The sequence below is a fragment of the Onychostruthus taczanowskii genome, unplaced genomic scaffold (genome assembly GCF_017590055.1).
Source record: "Onychostruthus taczanowskii isolate IOZ18803 unplaced genomic scaffold, ASM1759005v1 scaffold52, whole genome shotgun sequence".
Taxonomy (NCBI): domain Eukaryota; kingdom Metazoa; phylum Chordata; class Aves; order Passeriformes; family Passeridae; genus Onychostruthus; species Onychostruthus taczanowskii.
Window position 1 is genome coordinate 3,294,683 of NW_024502791.1, and position 24,048 is coordinate 3,318,730.

The 24,048-nt window shown below is 36.5% G+C and overlaps 1 protein-coding gene across 1 annotated transcript in view; it reads right to left on the minus strand.

Annotated features, from left to right (window-relative positions):
* The window catches only part of LOC121342245 (pseudouridine 5'-phosphatase), a 70,279-nt gene that overhangs the window by 33,191 nt on the left and 13,040 nt on the right, over positions 1-24,048 (minus strand). The window contains exon 2 of the mRNA XM_041416522.1: positions 8,941-9,159. Within this exon, the coding sequence (XP_041272456.1) occupies positions 8,941-9,159 (219 nt within the window). The remainder of the gene's footprint in view (positions 1-8,940; positions 9,160-24,048) is intronic.

Consider the following 24,048-nt stretch of genomic DNA (forward strand, 5'->3'; position numbering starts at 1 on the left):
CACACTGGCGTTTATATTTCTGCTTGCAGTTGGTATATTTGAAGGAATAGCACCATCATGCAGACAATCACACAGCAAGCTCTGACAGTACCTTAGCCTGAAAATCCACTGCTTGATGTTTTATACACACAGCTGAAGTCCTACAGTCTTCCAGTTTCAGGAAAACAGCTGGTTTGTGTACTGTCAGCACAGAGTGCAGGAGCACATAAATACTCAGACCTAAAAAGACAGCCCCCCTGTCTTCTCTAATGTCTCAATCCTAAAAAGATAAACATAAGCTATGTAAGGAAAAAGCCCTTAAAAATGAACTTCACAAGACCTTTTCTCAAGAAAGTATACACTGAAAATAGGACCATAATAAGTTAAACACCTAGAATTTATAAGGTAGATTCTATGAAAACTAAGCTTAAAAATTACATTACAGGATCTCCTACATGGCTGAGAAGCCCTCAAATATACAAACAGTGTCATTTTCAGTGGCATATGCTTTCACAAACACCACGGTGTACTATGCCCCTCTTGCCACTGCTTAGTTCTTCCCTGATTGGCACCTAGGTACCAATTACATCTTATTTCTGATAAATAGCATTTTATCCACAATGCAATCCCAGAAAGAAAACCAAGAACTCAACAGGAAAGAGAGAAATAGCAAATATGTGTGTGTTGCTGCTCTCAATTTATCTGAAAGCTAGCATTCTCTGCTAGGAAGGACATATCGCAGACATATCCATGTTTTCCTACCCTTAAACAAAATCCAAACAGCTCCCAGGGCTTTCAGATCTGTCCCAACCATCACACATAATATTCCTTTAAAATTTACAACTAATTTAGCTGAACTGTTAACCAACTGGAAAACTTTTTGAGCAGGCTGGAAGAGAGAACCATCATATAAAATAATACCTCATATTCTTCTAAATTATCACTGTCCTTATTAAAATAATTACAGTGTCAGACATCTAATAATCTAAGAAACAATATAAAGTAGGATTACTTTAGTTCAAGACAGTAAATAACAATAACAACAATAACAATAATAATAATATATCCATACATAAATACAGTATATTTCTTAACCTAATTAAATGGAAGCACCAAGTAGACAATGAAAACAGGTTATATTGTGAAGTGTCTGTAGATTCTGTGTATTCTTCAGATTCAAGTGGAAGTTCATATTAAATTATTACAGAAAGTGAAAGGCTACATGTATGGAAATAAAAACTTTAGCTAGGCTTAGGGTGATTATTCTGTGTCTTTCTCTTCATAGTTGTTTTTTTTTAGAAAGTAAACACATGCAAACTCTGAAAACTCAAAATAGAAAATGTGTATTTTAAAAGTGATATGAAGATTACTTACTATGTTCAAAAGCTTCTCCACACTCTGATTAGATCAATAAAAATACTACTTTTCATTTCACAGAATCACAGAATAAGCTGACTTGGAAGAGTTCCACAAGGGTCATCAGGTCCAACAACATTTACTCACACAGGCCTCAAACAGTTATGATTAAAGTAACAATTTTAGTGCTACCAACTGCTGCTATGTATCCTTTGACATAGTTTTGGGGACTACAAAAATACTTCAGAAAAAGTGAGGTATTTAGGAAATTTTACAGATTGTCTTATCCCTCTCCCCAGGTAGTTACTGGTTACTTGATAAGTGATTCAGTTACCATCCTGTGCTGTGTTTGTCTATATTTTATAATCACAATCATTTGGTTGCCAGTCAATTTTCTCTGTTGAAAAGATACTCATTCTCCTTATTTAAGTAAGTTTTGAAGACCACTTTCCTTTGTGCTATGTACTAATGGGTACTATTAGTCATATTTATTTTAATGTCAACTGTAATGATAAGCCAAAGGAAAGGTTTTCTTTTTTCCAAACTTTTTGATAAGAAATGTGGTGGTTTGAAAAAATAGGGTATGGAAATACATTACAAAGTTATTTTTAACAGAGAACAAAAACTGTATTCCACGGGCAACCAGATCTTTCCTTATGTATATTCTATCTATACATGCTTAAGCTTTCTTGGGAGGGGTAGTGGGGGTGGTGTAACTTATTTATTTATTTAATCTGACTTCTTACTCTCATTCAAAAACACAATTGTTTTTATTTTTATTTTCATATCATGTTTGACTAATCTGTTAATCTGCTACCTCTTTTATTCTGTTTCCCTTTTCCTTTGCTGATGTACATGTATTGTTTGTTTCTCTTTCCCTACTGTAATTTTGGACCTTGTCTATGCCATTTTGCCTATGCTAATACAACCACACTTGCTAAGCCTTGTAGCTGAGATGCAGCATATTCTGAAGAAGAAACAACATGGGCTACAGACTTTTTAAAAGAACAAAGTATTAATCGACAGATTTTCAGACCTGTGCATTGAAATATTTGTTGGAAGAAGGATATCGGTCACCATATTCTTTCCTCATGCAGTTTGTGCACAAATTTGTAGAATGTTGGAAAGGACCTGGAAGAGTCCAACCCCCTGCCATGTGCAGGCAAACTTTTGTTACATCCAGTTGCTCCAAGACCCATCCAGCCTGTCCTTGAAAACTCCAAGGGATGGGACATCCCTAGCTTCTCTAGGCAATCTTTTCTGGTGCCTTACCACTATCACAGAAAATAATTTATTCCTAATATCTAACCTAAACCTACTCCCTTTCAGTTTGAAGTCATTCCCCCTTGTCCTGTCACTACAAGTCTTTGTAAAAAGTCCTTGTCCAGATTTCTTATGAGATACTGAAAGGTGCTATCAGGTCTCCCTTAAGTCTTCTCTTCTCCAGGCTGAACAACCCCTATTCTCTCAGTCAGCCTTCAAAGAGAGATGCTTCATTCCTCTGATCAGATGATCACTCGTCCTCCTCTGAACTTGTTCCAACAGGTGCACATCCTTCTCATGTTTGGTGCCCCACAGCTGGATCCAGCACTCCAGGTGGGGGTCTCAAAAAGAACAGAGTAGAAGGGCAGAATTGCCTCCCTTGACCCGCTGGCCATGCTTCTTTAGATGCAGTCCAGTTCACAGTTGGCTTTCTGGGATGCGAGCACACATTGCCAGCTTGTGTTGAGCTTCTTGTCAGTCAACTCCCCCAAGCCTCTCTTGTTATGGCTGCTCTCAATCCATTATCTTCCTGCCTGTATTGGTGCTTGGGATTACCTCAAATCAGGTGCAGGACCTTGCACTTGGTCTTGGTGACCGTCATGAGCTTTTCCTCTACACACCTCTCAAGCCTGTCCAAGTCCCCTCCGATGACACCCCTTCCCTTCAGCATGCTGACTGGGCCACACAGACCAGTATCATCAGCAAATCTGTTAAGGGTGCACTCAATCCCACTGTCCATGTTGCCAAAAAAAAAATGTTAAATGGCAAAGGTAAAATACAACTTTGTGCTTGTCTCACATTCAGTACTCCTACACGTACATCTACCACAGCATTGCTCTTCATTCACCACTGTGCAGATACAGTTACTTTTCTACTCACACAAAGCAGCACAAGAACAGAGGACACCTGATCTCTGTGTGAAAATCAAGGCTCTTTAGACACATATATTCAAATCCACTTCATTTTGCTGTAATGTTGCACAGAACAAGCTGTCCAAGAGTGTGTGGTGTATATCCAGAAGAAAAGATTTAATGCTGAGAAAAAGACTAAAGGAAACCAAAGTGGTCCATGCAGTGTTTAAATTAACTGTGCATACATCATACATGTCTTGATAATTTATGTCCACTTGTACACAAATGGAAATCTCAAGGATAAATATAGCTTGTGTATTAAAAAGACCACTCCTTTCTTCCAAAATCATTTACAGTTCCCACACTGAATGTGGTATGACACCACATGAATGTGGTAGAGCTTTTCAAGATTTCATCACTTTCTTTAATCAAAGTTAACATTTGCACTCAGCTTTGTCACGTTGATTAGATTTCTACCCAATTCAATAATAATTTTTAAGTTCACAAAAACAAATCTATGGCAAGAAACCTAAGCAGCCTCTGAACACTAAGAGCACTCAGCAAAACAAAACAACTTCACTTAGAAAAAGAAGATACTGTTTCTTAACTTAAGTAATAAAATTATTTTAAATATTTTTATGAAGTCTGGTGTGCTACAACAATGGCAAGCCCATCACTGATACTGTTAATTTTACACACTTGCTCTCAATCCTTAGGTGAAGTCAAGATTGCTGCTGTGCAGATGACAGTGTGACAGAGGTGGGGTTATCCGCTGCTTGGTTTAGTTGCCAAGAATGCTTTAAATTGGTCAGCCCTGAACAGGCAGTTGGACTAGATGACATTTGTAGGTCCCTTCCAACTGAAATAGTTATATTCTACTCTATTCTATTTCTGAATCTCATGAAACTATGGAAACACAACTCTCAGATCAACCTGCTTCCTTTTTTGTTATGACATACTGTTTAAAAATGCCTTTTGCAATGGTATGGCATTCTTTCATTAAGCTACAAAAGTGGAAGTGGAAACTACCAGTCTACCCCCATTCTTTGGAAGGCCATGACTATAAATATGGAATTTTGTCTTCTCATCTTATTGCTCCCTAAAAAGTATCACAGACCCTTCTGTTCGGAGAGACTTCCTATTCATCAAATCATTACTTTCATTTGAATCTGGACATACTGAGACATGCATGACCATAGAAGAAATATAAGTATTAAATTTTATATCATTCAAAACCTGCATCAACTATGTTGCTGATTTCCTGACAAAAGCATGTTTGGGATGCAGTCCTTTAGGACTTAATGCAAAGGTCAAATGTTTGGTATCAGCCTAACAGGAAGCATCATTCTGTAGTTTGCAGCTAATTAGTTAATCTCTAGGGGTTACAGGCTCACTGAGCCCAGCATGGACTCACTAGAGCCTCCCACCATTAGAACAAAAACAGTAAGGAAGAGAAAAGATCATGGTAGGAAGTCTCTTTAACTGTCAAGGGCACAACATGAATCACGAAAGCAATGGTTAAGCAAACTAGACTTCTGGTTGAATTGAACTGCTCAAAAAAAATGAAATTTGGAGTGAGTTGCCATTGAAATTTAAACTGTTATCCTTTCTTCTCTTTTTGTGCTTTCTGACTGGCTTCATTTGGTACTAAAATTGAGGTATGAAATTATCTTCTCATGGTTGCAAAGGACAGTCAACTATACTTGAACTGGAAAATAGTTTACAGATCACATTCCGCGCTGGCTGAAGAAGTGATGCAACAACTAAATCCCAGTCATCATGAAAACGGTCCAGGAATGGAAAATGTCTGAAAGGCATACACAGCCACACGATCCTTAAAGATTTGTGTTTTGCGATAAAGATGATGAGCCAAAACCCAGAGAATACAGTGAAGAATAACAGTAGTTTCATAATCCTGACATGATTATAGCAACTGTTGGTAGTTGCATAATTTGGAGTTCAGTTTTTGTCACTCTGTATATATTCTAGGTTTATGCAAAAGCACACATATATACGTATAGGTAAATATACATATACGTGTTTTTTTTTTCCCTATCACATGGTTTTCTTCTGTTCTGCTTGTCATTCCCTCTTCTTCTGACTTAACACTTCCCTGCAACATAGAAAAACTCAAAATGCATTTGCAGAAACAGAAAGACTACTGCATTACTCTTGTAGAGATAAAAATGTCTGTATTCTGACAGAAATATTTAGAAAAGCAGCACAACGACAGGCCTGTCATTTTTAAAGTGTCTTCTCGGATTAATTTCTTTCTATACTGAATCAAAATTACCATTCTTTAAGATTCTTTCAGAGCTAAAAATAAATCTAACTGTGAAAATAGCTACCCAAAATAATTCCTAAATAGTTACCAGAAAATTCCATATTAGAAATGGATGGTGCCTCTTCTTAAATGAAATTTGTATTTTGACACAGCCTGATGTATTGAAGCTTGTCTGTCAGTTTGGTCATACTGAAATAGCCCAAATTCTGTCTTCAGCCACTTAAGTCTCAGAGGTGTCGTACACTAAGTGGTATGCCTGTCATATAGCCTGTGCCATGGTTTAACCCCAGCAGGACGCTAGGTACCACACAGCTTCTCACTTTGTGCGCGTTCCTACCAGTGGGTCAGGAAGAAGAATCAGGAAAAAAAACAACTTTTGGGTTGAGATAAGAACAGATTAATAGTAAAAATGAAGTAGTAATGATAATATTAATTCTACGAGTTGTAAAATGAAAGGAAAAGGGGAAGAGATAGACAAAATCTGAGAAGAGTGATGCAACAATTGCTCACCACCTGTTGACTGATGCCCCTACCATCCTCAAGCCACAGCTGGTCCCTTTCCTGGGTAACAACCTCAGTTTATACAGTGGGCATGATGTGCTATGGTATGGAATATCCCTTTGGCCAGATCAGATAAACTGTCTTGGCCATGCTCCCTCCTGGTTTATTGTGCACCTATTCACTGGCAGAGCATGAGAAAATGAAAAATCCTTGATTTGGGGTAAGCACTACTTAAACATCAGTGTGTTATCAACTTCATTCTTCTACTAAATCCAAGACACAGCACTGCACCTGGTACTAAGAAGAAAATAAACTCTATCTCAGTCAGAACTAGGACAAGTTTCTAACTTGTCAGATGAAGAACTGCTTTGCCAATTAAATATTCATTCAACTTCCACATTCTCCTTAGCCATCACTGACATATCTGTAATTTTCTTGATTTAGGAATTTATAGCACTATCATCTTTGGCAAGATCATGTGCATAGCTCATCCAGAAAAAAGTACCACTTTATTTGAGTCACTTTTTCAAACATCATTGGCCACTGTTTAGCAGTGCTTTCCACCAAATCAAATTTCAATCTAATTTTTTTCACAACTTTTAGAAACGGTTTGAAAAATAGAATGTCACCTGTCTATTAACTGTCAAAAGACGACCAGAGACACAGAACTTTAGAGTCCTCTTACACTGTTAACATGACAATTAACTTTCACTTTCCTGTATTTACCTGTAACCATCTGAAAGATCATTTTAGTCAGAGAACAATGGTAAACTCAAAATGTTAACATAATCTTACATCTTGCACAAAACTTTCAAGAAGCCCATGCTTAATTGAACAACATTGACTGTAGAATAAATGCACAATCCATTAATAAACATCCTCAGAAGATACAAAACGACAGAATTGGATTTAAAAATCTGGTTAACTGGTAAACAGTTCTTAAAGAAACTGAATAGTAAGTAGCTGGAGACATTTTCCCCTATCTTATTAGCTGTCATCAACCTGGTTTCCCAAAATTCATGGCAATTCAGCTTGCATCCTAGTTGACATCAATTCTACTTTAGAATATGAACTGAAAAAATTATCATGTGTATTTAGTTGAACTGAAAAGATAATAGTTGAACAATTTTGGTGATGATGAAAATGTTTACTTCCTTCTTCTAGTACAAATTTTGCTTGTTTCATCCATAATAGTCCAGCTTCAGTGAGAACAAAATTCACTTCTTGAAACAGTAGAAAACCTCATGTTTCCTCTGGCTAATTTGTTCCACCACCTTTCTAACTCTGTTCAAGCCAGCTCAGCCACATTATCACAGTCTTCAGCAGGCATGGAATATCTCTTCTGTGCTACCCAACATTTTACCTAGTCTGTTCATCTGGCATTTTCTAAACCCATACAAGGTGTTTTTGTTTGGCTTGTAAAAGATATATTTGAAAAGTCAGTCCCAGAAGCTTGAGATGAAAAACAAAAGACACATCAATACAACTTGTTTTCTAGAAAGTTTATCTAGGCTTACAATGTCAGGTGGATGCATAAGTGACAGAGATGCAATTTGAAAAATCTTGCTTATAAAAGACATTAGGAAGATAACTAAGAGTGAGAACTAAGTTAGACACAAAATATACTAAAGCTTTTTAAGCTGCTGAAAAAAATCACACTTTTTTATTTTTGCTACTTGTTACTTATTCCTAACATATCACATATTTTTAACTTTCATCTTCCTAATGCATTATGAAACGAGGCATAAAAAGTTGCCCTAAAAATTAAAATATTAATGTACTGTGGAAATTGTCAGAACAAATGAGCACACATTCAAAGAGAAAAAATAACTGTTAAACATGTACAGTGACATGCTGTTATTTCACTTCTAATACTTTTTTTATAGTCTTCTCCTTCTGTTTTTGGTTTTTTTTTTCCCTATCATAAATTATTGATACTTGCTCCATAAAGTTTAAATTGTACTTAAAGTTAGCAGCAATCCCAGCTTTACGTACTGATAGTGTTGTGTGGCTGAAGATTTCTCTTTAAGCATTTCAAATCTAAATGTAATTCAATACAAAAGAATGCATTCACACTACAGGTAAGATTCATCCTCTTGCTTATCTTGAGTTACCTTGTTGAAGCTACTCACTTGAGCATCCTACACAATCACTGGTAAAAGACTTATCTTCAGAAGGTAAGGAAATTCCCATCTTAGGATAACCTGAAAAACCCTCCTTCTCCACTGACACACTCAGACACTGTACTTGAATTACAATATTTGGGTTAGGCGAGAATAATTCCTACAGAAAGAACCCATGGGTCCACATACTTTTATATGTGCAGGCAAATGCATCTGTGTTTAACAAAGTCAGACTATGCTCACAGCCACGTAAAACTCAGCTGCCAAAAACAGCTACAAAAAATCTCTAGTTTACCAAACAGAATTCGTGCACACGTATCTAGTCTTTTTTGTTCTTTTAAAACATTAAAAAAGCTTTTCTCCATGTAAACAGGGCAAAAAAAAAAATCTGTCAACATTAAAAGGCAAAATATCCTCTTAAACAGGTAAATAAAAGGCAGATTTAGTAATTTTTTTAAAACAAGAGCAATGAAACATAATCTGTAAGAGAGACAGTTTTATGGAAGGCAGATTACAAACTTCTACTTTGATTAGCATTTAAATAATTCCCTAAAGAGGTTATAAATGCTGCAAAGAAACATACCTGGCATCAGTCCAGCAGTATGGAATATCTTCTCCAGCATTGTTTTACTTTCATTGAATAACTCTTCTTTGGTTATTGGAAGATCTAGAATATCTCGAATAATCCCTGCTGCTTCTGGGGCTTGTCTACCCAGAACCTGGGATTTCACATCCCAGTTATAGCTCTTTCCATAACGCTGACAGATCTCGTCATACACTTTTGTATACAGAATCTCAGTGTCTGAAAAAAAATAAAAGAAAAAAGAAATTTAAACCTATGTATAAACAAGTAGACAGCTGGTCTTGCTAAGAGACCACATAAAAGGTCAGAGCATGAACTGCCAGGAGCCAGAGGGCATGTAGCAGAGTGGATAAAATGCCTCCCTTTATTTGCAGGAGGGAACCAAGGCTTCTACCATCACCTCAGAGGTACCCAGGTTTTTCAAGCTGTCATTCTGCATTAAGAAAATGTATCTTAGCATCTCAACAAACAACTATCTGGACCTGCTCTTTCATCACCTTTCTTCACTACCCAAGTTAGCAAGCAGTGTCTTAATTTAAATACTCTATTTATGCTTTTCATGAGAAAGAAAAGAAAGGAAGGAAAGAAATCTGGTACTTTGGGGGGATGCCATTACATATTCCATGTAAATCAAAAAAAGAAAAAAGATTTAATTATTTAAGAGTGCCTTTGAGAGGAAGCTTCTAAGTGCCTTCAAAGACATTATGGTCATTATTACAGAGCTGCTGGCACCACTGCATTTGCAAGAGATTACTCAAGCAAAACACACTCACTTGTATTTCCAGTAGATTTCAGACTCAATTTTGGCAGTGATACTATCAGCTTATATCTCAAAGGTGGTATTAGGTTTAAAGATATTTTTTTAAATACAAACAAACAATTCATCCTTCAAGAGCAAACTTCAGACTCAATTTTGGCAGATATACTATCAGCTTATATCTCAAAGGTGGTATTAGGTTTAAAGATATTTTTTTAAATACAAACAAACAATTCATCCTTTCCTTCCTTCCTCCCCCTACACATTTTTTAAAAAGAAGGTAATTAGCATTGAATTTAACACTAATATGGGGATGACATGTACTTCCAGCTCTCGTCTTCATTTCAGCAAAGATCTCAAACATTGGCTTTTCTACCAGTGTGTTTATCTTTTTAAGTAATCTCCTCTGAAAAGTCAGCTACTGCTGTTAACCATTGTTTTAATTTCCTTTGCATGCATGTCTCTGCCTTCTGTATCTCTAAAGATATGTCTATTATCATCACTTTAGAAACAAAAGGCAAAAGCAAGGAAAGAAAGAAGTTGCTCTTACAAGATTTATTTAGAGAAACTAGGGACTTCACTTATCAACGTGTCCTTTGCCACGTAAAATATTTTTAATGGAGATAATAAAATACTGAAATTATTCATATGAATATTGTGTCACTTCCTGAATACATAAGAATTATGCAGGAGTTAAGCTTTAACAGAGGTACTATGAAGAACACAGTCTGAAGAAAAGCACAGAGCCCATGACTACAACAGATGCCAAGACCTTCCCTGCAGTCTGACAAACACTCTTTACTTCACCGCAGTAATGTCATCATGAGATCAGCAGATGAGTCTCATCTGAAAGCGAATGAGAAACACAGGGGCCACTTCACCATGGTGTGAACCTACAGCAGTGCAGAATAGATTCTCTGCCACCTGTCAGAGTGCTCTAGTCCATGTCTCCTCTCAGTAACTAGAGGGGATGCTGGGCAAAAAGATCACATGAAGACCCAACATACTTGTCTGGAATGTTTAACAGAGCACCAAAGGGTTCACAAAAACCTCCTGCCTTAAAATAGAGGCAAAAAACCCCTGTACTACTGTAAATGCTCCTCAAACAACTACACTTAAGGGAAAAAAATGACAAGGGATCTTGGAGACCTCTCAAACACACAGGAAAGGTATCACAACTGAAACACAGGCAAATGGGGGCTCTGAAAAGTTTTAAGCTGGCTGACAGAAGAAAGGAGAAAGGAAAAAAGAACAATAATAAAAATTCCTCAATTTTGCTTGAAAATGCCAGCTGGTACTCTCTGCAAGCTAGGAACGTAAATTAAGAATACAATTTTTTAAATTCACAGCCCTCACTTTCCTTTTTTTTTAAAAGACTATTTTTTCTTCCATATCTCAGACTCATCAGGTGAAGGACATAAAATTCTTATTCTAAGTTTAAACTTGAAACTGAAAATCAATCCTCATCCTATTAAATAGTACAAGCTAAGCAGAATTAAAACAAAGCAAGGAAACAAAAATTTTAGAACATGAAAATTTTCCTATGGGTCTCTACAGTAATTACACGTTAATCTATTTGAAGTGAAAAGTTCAACTTTATAGCTAAATATACTACTTTAACAGCCTCCTGCATTTCAAATATTACATAGCTGACTTGTAAATGAAATTTTATTTCTTTTCCTTTAAAAAATCAACATGATTTTAATTTTCATGAGTAGATGACAAAAGCATGGATGTAGGCATTTTACTTTCTGAAATAGTTATGTTTCACTACAACACATGAATAAAAACTGAAATCTGCGGAAAAAATTATGTACACATACACTGTAAAATCCAGCTGGAATCTGAGAAAATCACTGCGGATAAAGCTGCATTTCTACATACATGTGTAACAGATAAGAACGTGTTTCTTTTGATTGAAGACAAAGAAAGATCTATATGCTTCCCTAATAATTAAAGAGCATTACATGAATATTAAATAATGATATAACTTCAAGATTTCTTATTCCTATTGGAAAGGAGCAATCTCAAAAAAAAGGCAGGCTAGCTTTTTCACCATTATAACAAGAAAGAAACAACACACAGTTCAAAGGATTGATCAGAGTTTAAATATATCAGTGAAGCATAATTTCATCCTGCTATAAATCCACTATACAAAACAAACTATATCTCCCACACATGAATAAAACCCATTGATGAAATGACACAAGCAAGAAGAATTAGAAGTTCAACTCTAGTGCCTAATTACAAGCACCTACAAGTATTTACTCTGGTATGTTCAAGATATCCACACACATCTAATGTTAAATAGGTAATTTGGGCAAGACTCAAACTTCATGGCATAAGCAGCCAGATGATGCCCTACAGCATCCCAAGTGTTTCACACTCACACATTTAAGCAAGTGAATCCAGCCCCAGCTGCTAGCCTCCATCAGGAATACAAATGGAGAACACAACAGGACATATGTGGCAGTGGCCCGTTCTAATAATGGAAAGGAAAAGCAAGAATCCTTAGCTTCTGCAATTCTGAGTAAATGCATAAGTTTTCAAAATACTCTTTTTATTTCTAGATCTCATCTCTTGAAATATCTTTTACATGGACATTATCAGCCCAATATTCTGTCCATCTGGTTGCTACATTTCTCTGAGAATGAGTAATATTCATTTCCTAGTCACATATCATCTTCTAGTCATTTTTATAGTGACCCTTCTTCAATATATAAGCACCGTCAGCTCCACTGGTGTTGCTTAGAGTGTGTAAAAGCCAGCCACAATAAATACAAATAAAGTGACCAAAATGACAGAGGCACTGGATTACTCAGTTTTTGATCTGGCCCAAAAATATGCTGATATGTATTCAGGAAGACCTGCAGGTCACTTGGAAACACACGACAGTGAACGTATGAAGTGCATGATCTGCTCAAATCACTGCAGAGTCACAATTAGATGTGCAGATCTACCTAGGCTGGGTGTACAGCAAACATTAAAACAGTATGGAAGCCTCATCACTTCTACATAAAGACAGTTTAAGACAGAAAATTATGACTTCATGAATACAGAACTTAATTTCAGAAGGTTATACACCTCGTGATTGATTATTATGTTATTGTTATTCTAAAATAATCTCTAGTTCATCAAGTAGATGAGATTAGTAGGCATGAAACCTCCTTTTAGCCATAGCTCATCTTAATCACTAGTTTTGAGTTCTTTGTTTGAATAACCCATCTCAATTTTGCATTAAGATTCCCAGATGAAGTACACCTATGATTTATCCTGCTAGAAGCCTAAACCATCTTAAAAAGAGTTTTAATTGTGTGTGCATTCAATATATTTCAGTAATTCAAAATCAGACTCTGGACAACTAAACTGCAGGATTTTTTAAAAAATTATTATTTTTCTTATTGATAGAAAAGTAACCAAAGAGAAGAATTTTAAGTTTCTTGTGTCCATACCTGTGAGGAAATTTCTATTCACATGCAGAAGAGAATCATTTTCAGTATTCAATTTAGCATAATTTAGACACAATCAGTCATTTCCACCAACATTTTGGCCCAGGACTGAGAAAGACTCATTAGATTTTGTCATCATCAATACTGAATGAAAACATAGGTGTTAAAAACTATGATTTTGCTTTCCTATCAGCTTTCACATTATTTCCATAATCCATCTTTAGAGTATGCAACAGTGTAAAGAAACACACAAATTACTGAAATGCTCAGATGGTTACAGGAGATAAATACAATTATAAACCAGAATATAATTATAGAAGTGTGAATTTTTACTTTGCTTTTTTGCAACTAATTTGGTGGCATTTAGTGCAGTATAAACTGTTAACTTGCAAACAAATCTATACAAGAGCTGAAATGGGGACAACTGGGACTAGATCAATCAAGATTAGATATATCCTCTACACTTATAGTAATGACATTCACATTTTCTCTCACTTTTGATCAGGATATAACACAGGCCTTGGTGTTGTGTGTTTATTCTCCCATTGTATCAACTGAACAATGTTAAAGAACATGAGATTTAAACACAGCAGTGGCAAAGCCAAAATAGTGACAGATTTCCCATCAGAACACTATGCTTGTCTAGTCCAGAGCACCACATGCTCAGTCACAGATCCTTTCATCCACCTATTTCAATATCAGCAAAATCATGTACATAGAGTTCTTCTTCCTCTCCCTCTCCCAAACACATGGAAGACATGGCTGAGCAGCTCATGGACCAGTTGTGTCAAGTCTGTGAGACTCAGAAGTAAAAGAAATGCTGCAGCACTGCATGAAAGCCAGGGAATTGACGTCTTTCAGCTGTCTCTGTACTCTAAAGAGATCTCTCATCAATCCTGCCATTCTACAACCTCTCTCCCCACAGACAAGTACCTGCTTTTAGCTCATTCAGTTACTTGAACCAATTCTTGAAATATGTGGATTTCAACAACTGAGGATGTGAGCATCAAACAGTGAGCCATTCAACACATTTCCAAATGGTATGTGGACAGCCACAAATTTTAGGAAGCACCACTGGTAAGATAAAAGCCACAAGGTTATCCACAAATTTGCAAGATTCTACTGGTAGTTTTGGTAAGCAGGAAAAGAGAAAAGAATGGGAAACCAATGGCCTCTGAACAGCAAACTTAGAGTGGAACATGGAACATCCTCTCAAGACAAAGTAGTCAATGTATTATTATCCACAATTTATAAATTACAGCTCCATCTCAGACCCAAAAAACCTACAAAACCAAAAATGGTTGCTGAGGGAGCAATAGTCTATGTCACTGAATAAAGGTTTGTGCATAACTCATTCCCCATTCTTTTTTTTCTCCCTTATTTCTCTCAGAGCGAATCTGAGACTTTCCTCTTACAATATCAGCAAACAAGACAGATAAAACCAATATGAACAATGCAAAAGAGTAGCAAGCATACAACTGCTGCTGAAACAGGTCTGAAATTGAAAAAGTTAGTTTAAATCACCAGAACCACTTAAGAATTAGAGTTGAAGCCTCCTGAGTTAGCAGGAGGCAAGTTAGCAGTAAGCAAAGAGAAAATAAAGATGATTTTTTTTTTAATCAGACAACTGACAGACAGACAACTATAGCAGACAACTGTCTTGCAATTTGTGTTAAAAGGTCAGTTTTGCACTTCCCCCTCAACATTCCACCATTCACACTTTCATTACTATGAAAGCTAGTTTAAAAATGTATGACTATGGTCACCCATGATGGCTAAAAGGAAAAATAATGCAGCAGTTTTACAGCTGACCTCAAAATCACTTACAGCAGCCCAGAAAAAGTAGGGATGAGGCAAACAAGACAGATAAAACCAATATGAACAATGCAAAAGAGTAGCAAGCATACAACTGCTGCTGAAACAGGTCTGAAATTGAAAAAGTTAGTTTAAATCACCAGAACCACTTAAGAATTAGAGTTGAAGCCTCCTGAGTTAGCAGGAGGCAAGTTAGCAGTAAGCAAAGAGAAAATAAAGATCGATTTTTTTTTAAAAAGACAACTGACAGACAGACAACTATAGCAGACAACTGTCTTGCAATTTGTGTTAAAAGGTCAGTTTTGCACTTCCCCCTCAACATTTCACCATTCACACTTTCATTACTATGAAAGCTAGTTTAAAAATGTATGACTATGGTCACCCATGATGGCTAAAAGGAAAATAATAAAGCAGTTTTACAGCTGACCTCAAAATCACTTACAGCAGCCCAGAAAAAGTAGGGATGAGAAAGGCAGGCAACAGACATTACTTTTTGCATAATAGCCTAACTATTAGAGCACTAGCTCAGAAAACAAAACTCAGTCCTTCAATCCACCCTAAGGGCCTAAGGCCGTTTTCTAACATAACCTGACATTTTTTTTAAGCTATTATGATATGTACATATATACACTTGTATACAGATAAACCATTTATATGTTGGTATATATATACACACACACACACACACATATATATATATATATATACACACACACATATATACATATACATATATATACATACATATATATATGTAAAGCATACAGACTTTTTTTTTAATATATTTACTTTTATATGGTGTATGTGTAGAACTGTGTTTTATGGCAAAAGTGTCCTTTAAAGAAGGAAACTTAGGATGAGTATTAGCCAATGAATACAAATCAACCTGGAGCCTCTTGACTTAAGGGCTCATTAGAGGAATGTGGTTCAAAATGCTTAGCACTGAAAGTACAAAAAAGAAAAGGGATGTTCAGTTCTTTATTGTAGTATTCCTCCATTCCTTCCATGAACTTGTTTAGGAAGAAAAATGAAATCTAAATTTGTCATCTTAGACATACCCACTTCACTGCCACAGGAGGAAATAAGCACTGTTTTCACACATGCTCAAGTGAAACATTTGAGCCATGCCTAAATGTCAAGGCTGATGTGCCCAATCAGGTAAACTGAACCTAAAGGCAGTCTGGACCACCAAACCAAGGGAAATGCTGCTATCATATTCATGTCTTGTACCTTTCCACTCTCATAACCAGCACCACTTAAATTCATCTTACTCTTCCCTGGAAGTTAAAGGAAGGTGAAGTACCTATTAAAACAAACATCAAGCACCAAATAATGGCTACTTCAAAATCATAAGCTACTTACAAAGAACAAATTATTTAGTAATCCATTTTACATGATTGATAAACCATAACTTCCAAAGATACAGAAAAAAAATAATTGCTGAAAATTAAAATTACTGCTTCCAATTTAACTGAGTAATGATTTGTAAACCATTAAGTTTTTGATTAGCATTTAGAAAAACTCACTGAAAAGATCCATTATTCATTTTAGTAAGGAGCAGGTCTAAGACTATTCTGGAGCTTTAATTTTTGCAAACCTACTTCTTATTTTACCTTGTACTTGAATGTTAATGTAAGCACACTCCAATGTAGACAAACATGTTGCATTGTGATTACTTTACTAAGTCCAGAGAAACATGTTGCTACTGGCTAATTCAGTGCTGTCCGTCTGTTTGCCCCTCTCTGAGAGATCCTACCATGAATTCAAGTAATTGCTAACAGGTTTAAAAAGGAAGTAAATTTGATTCTCAAACAACAGCCGCTGCATGAAACTGTTCCCAAATGAGTATCACGTATTTCCCCCTGTGGGCTTGTATTACTAGGGGAATTTTTAAATGGCAGCTACAGAGGAAGCCAATTTCTCATTTTATAAGCAGAAAAACATGGTACTTCTATGGGGAGAGGAAGAAACTTCTGAACAAATACAAAAGGCTTTTTGTTTACATTAATACAGCACACATATCTTAATGCTATCTTGTATTTATGTATACACCTTATCCTTATTTCTTAATGCCACAGTGAAGTGAAAGAAACAGTTCACAAATAAAGCATGCAAACTTTTTCAATGTGGAGTGGTAAACAGTACGCTGGCACCAATGCAAAACATATGAAAACATAAAGAGAAGTCTGCATTTCAATTCCAGAGCATGAGGGAATCAAACTTTGAAATACAAAATATACATGACTTAATACAAAACATTCTAAAACTGTACTTATTAAGCATCATCTGTGTGACAGCATCTCATTAGTATAAAAATAGAAAAGCTGTTGATTCATAGCAACTGCTTGATACGCTTTCTTAGGCTCTTAACCATTAAAGACCGAACTATGCAAACAAAAGTTGATATCGTGCCTGCAAAACCCTGCCTGTTGGGTGGAAATCTACAGTTTACAGAGACCAGCTTCTTAAAATGTGTATGGGGAGACTCAAGTCAGGCAACAGTTACACTGTCATTAGTATATGAGCTACTATAACATGGAAATTCATACAAGCAATGGTCTCAACCAGAGGATCAATTACCAGCTCTGAACACCCTATCAGCTTATAGCATATTCACAAGAGAGTTAGCCTTTCACCAAGGAGGTATCTCCTCTTCTTGAGATGTTGCTGAAAACACAGAGCAGCAGTTCACTGGCCCAAGGGATGCAAAACAAGGTTTAAAAGGTTGTTTTGAAATTAGATGCTCCAAGATACTTGTATAAAACCACTCCCCCACAAGGTAGATGAAACCAGAAGTGTCACTGTGTTATCAAAGTCAGCAGAAGAATAGCTAATTGTATCTTCTTAATTAACAATCTGGTGGGTCGGCCCTGTTTGGGCCAGGTACCCAGCTAAGCCCCAAGCTACTCTGTCATTCTCCTCCTCCTCAGCTGGACAAGGGAATGAAAATATAACAAAAGATTCATGGGTCAAGTTGAGGGCAGGGAGAGATCACCCACCAGTTACCATCACAGGCAAAACAGACACAATTTGGGGAAATTATATCTGAGTAGGGGAATCAGAAATAAAACCAAATTTTAAAGAACTTTCCTTTACACCCGTCCCATCTTCCTAGGCTTAGCTTTATTCCTAACTTCTCCAACTCCTCTCCTGGAGCAGCACAGGTGAACACAGAAGAAGGGTTGTGGTCAGCTTGTCACACATCTCTGCTGTTCCTTTCTCTGCAGGGGTAGGACTCCTCCAGCACATGGAGCACATCCTCCCCCTCCTTCTTCACCAACCTCGATGCCTGCAGGCCTGTTTCTCTCACATATTCTAGCCCCTCTGTCCTGGCTGCTGTTGTTCACAAGGTGTTCTTCACCTTCTTAAGTCTGTTATCCTAGAGGTGCTTTCACTGTCACTGATGAGCTCAGCCTTCGCAGGTCTGTCTTGATCTGGCTGGCATTGGTTCCGTCAGACATCGGGAAAGCTTCTGGCATCTTCCCACAGAAGCTACCCCTGTAACCCACCCTTCCCCACAACTCCTTGCTACCAAAATCTTGCCACACAAAGCCAAATACAAATACATACTTTCTCTGGGAAGAGCTACCTATAAGAAACATAACCTTCCTTAAACAGATATCCCAGAGCTGTTCTGTTTAACCCACAACATAAAAGAGCAGAAATGGAAAAACAAAAAGGTTTGAAAGGAGAAAAAAGGTCAGGAAACTTTATTCCTTCCTCAAAAAGAAACACAACAAAATCAGGCCATAGGGAAAATTCTCTTCAGCACACCACAGGTCTCTCCTTATACCAATTTCCTTATTCTCACAAAGCTTTCATCTTTCTAAGAATGTATACATATATTCTCAGAGAAATTATATATATATATATATATATATATTTTAAAGACTTGATCAAGCTGCAAATTCAAGGTGTTCAACTTTCAGCATTACATGTTTTTAAATCACTTTCTGTAATACTGTCAAAATGTCTGTTTCCTCAACAGTGGAAACATTTTCAGACAGAGTGATTTCAATAGGAAAAAAAAACCCAAACAGAATTACATTTCTACTGAGGCCTTGAACAATGTTCTAAATTTAATGGTGGCAATGTGTCAAACATACTACCACAGAGAAGGCACAGAGAACTACAGATTAATAAAGACAATCTCTTCTGTCCACTGAAGAGTGCCTAAAATTTTTGAGGTTAATCTGTTGATGGAGTGATTTCTCTGCAGTGATAACACCAAGAGCAGAAAACCAAACATCATCAAACAGCTTGGTTTTCCAAGAGCAAGGACATTTCATCATGGCTAACTATCTACATACAAGAGCAAAGAAACAGAAATACTGCAGAAGACCAGGCCACAATAATTCTTTAATAGTTGTATACCAAGTACTTCTTAGACTACCTATAATCTAAAATACACAAAAAAGAATAAAACCTTTGAGATTCATGAGGAAAGTATTATACAGTGAATTGAAAATTATGTTTTATGAGCTGCAATGACTGTTTGAAAACAGTAGAAAATTCAAACCCATTATATAGATACCAACAAAACATAACACAACATAACAGGGAACTTCCACACAGGTGAGCCATAGGCTTCTCTGAAGATGCATGACCACTGCCCTCACCTCCCATGTGGGACTGACGATCAGAATAGAGAGCTAGTCTCACAGAGTACTCAAAGGCCTCACACAACAGAAAGAGTTGTCCTGTCTCCAGACTCAGCAGTAAGCCAGAGGCAAGTTCTAACTGAGTCTTAGGTCAAATACAGCCTGTAGCCCAGAGAAAGACCACCTAAAGTTAGAACTGTCACAAATTATGGTCTTTTGGTTTCCCAACACCATTGGCAAAAGCACAGAAATAGTGGAAGACTGCAATTTGCTTTAGAATATAATCAGCTTGCTTAAGATCGTCAGGATGAAATAAAACTTACACTTGGCCATAGAAACTTTTAACTAAGCCCCATTGAACCCACTGGGAGATAGATACATAAACCATGGAATGTATTGGGTTGAAAGGGACCCTTCAAATACAACTTATTCCAATCCCCCTGACAGGGGCAGGGACACCTTTCACTAGATCAGGTTGCTCATAGCCCCATCCAACATACAATGCTTTTGTGTTTGTGAGCTAAAATACCATTTGTACTTCAGAACCTGAACCACAGGCTGACAAATGCTGTGCATAGAGAACACCTCATATGGCAAAAAGAATGCCTATTCACAGGAAATTAGGCAAGTCACTCAAATGCTGTCATACTGTATCAGTACCAGGTCTTTGTAACAATATTCCCCAATAAACTGCCACTTACAGAGGTTAGTACACAATAACAGATTTTTAACAGCATTCATTTTCTTCATGAGTATTTTCACAACAATTCTCAGTCCTGATGCTGAAGAGCTGCATAGTTTTTCTCCCAGTATGCATCTGAAATTTTGCTGAAAAGCTTTAGCCTCTCTGCATACATGTTTTAGTCTACCTTGTAATACAAGTATAGAACTTATACTAGTTATTCATTAGTATTAATTCTAACTACAGTTCTATAGTTAGAACTACAACTAGTTTAGTTATTATATAACTAAAAATAGACTGAGTTAACTTTCATTAAGTGGAACATCTTACCAGAATATTTTAAGTTAGCCTTCTGTCATGAAAATTATTGCCCAAAATTTCTACCTCCCATCATATAAAATCTCTACTTATTATGGCAGATGCAGATTAGGAAGCCTGAAAAACAATAGCAAATAGCATCAACTACAGTTCAAGTAAGATATGAAAGAAACATTTCAAAATTAAATATCTGATGCAAAATACCTGTGAAAGGATTTCAAATCACCTCAGTTTGAAACCACCCCAGGAACATTCATCTGCAAAAAACTTCATCAACCTCTATGCTGTCGTAAGAATTTAAAAATTATGGTTGCCTGCCTCAAACCCTGTTACCACTGAAGGATTTTGCCCATTGTGGCAAAATATGTAAAGAAGCAAATGCTCATCTGCAACCACTGAAGGTGTCTCCCCCAAATATACCTGCATTGATTCCTGGAACTCGGACTGTAAATTAAGCCACCTGACAGGAAGTTGAGAAAATATAAAGGTGGTACTGTTGTCTGAGTGTTATCTCAGACTAGAGGGAGGTAAAAAAAGCTGTAGGAGAAGACTACATCACTGGTAATGGACAAGGAAAACCAACTGATCAACACTGCTAAAAATCAGATCAGACTAAATCCGACAGGGGGAGATCAGAGCCCACTGACTCAAGAAACACGCTGACTCAAAACCCAGAAGGACTGAGCATGGGATTAATTAGCATTAGAAGTGAGGGAATCATTTAACCAATAGAATAAGAGAATTATGTAGCCAAAGAACACCAATTTCTTTGTCTGCTAAAATGTATAAATAGTGAAAAATTTTTGACAACTTTGGGACCCTCACCACCAAGAAGCCCAGGGTGAAGAAGGACCAATGGGATGCTCTGGATCCATGGGTGGTGACTATATGTTGCTTAATCTGTCTGTCAGTCTGTCTCTCCCTCCTCTCTTTTTTATCTTTCTACCTCATACTTTACTGTTAAATAAAATCCATACTTTTGATTTGGGCATATGATCCTGCTTTCACCTTAATTCAGATAGAAGCATCTCCCAATAATGAGATCTTAACAACTGCACACTATTATTTTATTGTAGTAGAAGTGACACAGACAACACTTAAAAGATTGGCACATGTCAGGAACCTAAAGGCTGAAGTACTGGATCCAGCGCCCACTTTGAGTAAAGTATTTTAGCTTTTAAAGCTTTTCTGAGAGTGTCCCTTTCTTGGCAAAGAGGAGGTAATCAAGAAATCTTAACTCCCATGCTTGAGTCAAACTGACCTTGTATTATTTTAGCACATTATGAAAACTTTAAAGTAGCATAAGGTCTTCAAACATCAAAATGCATTTAGCCTAAATACTACTATCTCTTGTTTAAAAAGGTAAAAATAATAAAACAGTATCAGAGATGTTTTATAAGAAGACATAAAACTTATTTACAGTACAATCCTGAAAGAATACTGTAATTACAAAAATGTTCAGAGAGAGAATCTCACTAACACGTCAGTGAACCCAATTCACATGAGGACTACAGGAGAAATGGAAACCTGGAAGGAGACTCTCCGGCAGTAGCTATTAGGGTTATATTCTTAGGTATCTCAAAGGGGAGAGGCTGAATCTTCTTTTGCTAGAGAGTGGTTCTGGGCATAATGGAAATATTACTTTATGACTCTCAGTGTGACAGCTTAGAGTTACAAGAAACACTGCCGTGTATCCCACTAAATGAAATAAAAAAAAATGTGTTTAGAGACTCAAAGAGTGCAAGAAATTTCAGTCCATCATTTCATTCTTCCATATGAGTAATGTGATAAAAAAAAAGAGATACTGAGAACTGAACTAGAAGTCATTCCCCTTTCCCTCAATCTTTCTTTCCTTCTGCCTCAGTTCTGCAAGCTGAGGTCAAAGTTTACATCTTGAGACACAAACAGCTTCACTCTCCAGGGGCTGAAATTTAATAAGCCTGACACAGGAGTTACTACTCTGGGGTGTTCTTAGTTTTACTGTAACATTGCTTGCAAAAGACAGGCTGGGAAATCATAGGCTCAATAAGCAGATAGAAGAGATTTTTTACTTTATTTACAAAAATAGCCTAAACTTCCTTCGCTCTATCTAAAAACTAAAGAAGGAAAAAAAAAAATCCAGTACCCTTTCTCCCACAATCAGCAAAAGGAAAAGCGTCTGATTTATTTGCTGAACACATTCGGCTGAGCCACTGAACTTAATGACTTCTGGATAAAAAGTCCTATCCTTTTTGACCCATTATGTTTATTTAACTGACAGAACACATCCTAGGCATACAGTTAGAGCTGCATAACCAGTTATACACGGTAACTTACATGTTTCCTAAATGTAAGGGAAAAATAACTATGAGGTGTACAAGTTCAATAATAATAAAATAGATGGTCAACCAAGGACCTTTCTTTTCTGCAAGAGATGCATACACTCTAGGCCACATCTTTCTAACAACCTCTGGGTAGTAGTTTTCAAAGAGACTAAAAACTGCACAAAAATGCAAACTTGGTTTTTGCATTTTGGTTTGCATCAACAAGCAGAACTACCTTTTTTTTTGTTCTATTTTCTGAAAAGCAAATCTAAGTATTAATAAAAGAATCCAATTGTATAGAACATTGCAATCAGAGAAGAGAGAACTACACATTGCTGACTACACACTCCTGACTACAGCTACTGTCTACATTCTCTAATACAAAGGGTTGCTTTAGTCATTGACCTTGTCATAAGCAAAGAGATTGGAGATTTTCTCCTTGTGCTAGGTTGACACAGATCATGGTGGTATTGCTGTCAGGGCTGTCAGGCTCTCATAATATCTGTTATGAACTTGTATTCTATACAACTTTAAAATTTTTCTACTAACAAATAAAATTGAAATTACACAAAAATAATAAAGCTGTTTTCTTCAGGAGAGGGATTTCTTCTTCACAGTACTCTCTACCCTAATTATTAATTATAGAAAATCTAGCATGTCTCTTGAGATTTTAACTCCCTACACTGGACTCACAGAGGAGCTTAAGTAGCTCTTGAACTGGAAATAGGAGTCATCTACACTGTCAGTTCCAAAGTGATTAAATTGCATCATCATTATTATTCTGTGAAAAAAATAATTTCTTTGGTAGTCTGCAATTGTTTCCAAGGCTCCACTATAGACAATTAAAGTGGGTAAAAATTAAAGCGGGTAATACATTTTCCAAAATTAGACTGCCATTAAGTACAGTTATACAAAAGATGTAATCACAGATAATTGTAAATTATTTTGTTGAATATATGATTTACACTTCTGGGCTTACATTATCAATACCACTTTTTTATAGATTGAAGGAAGGGAGTAGCTACTGTTATTTAAATAGAACTACAGGATATTGTAACCAATTCCTTTACTTCTACCCATCTGTAACCTACTCCATATTACACCTTTGATATCCTACATCACCTAGGTATTGGGCACTTTGTAACCAGTCATAAATACCATTTTTCTGAATTATGTATTTATA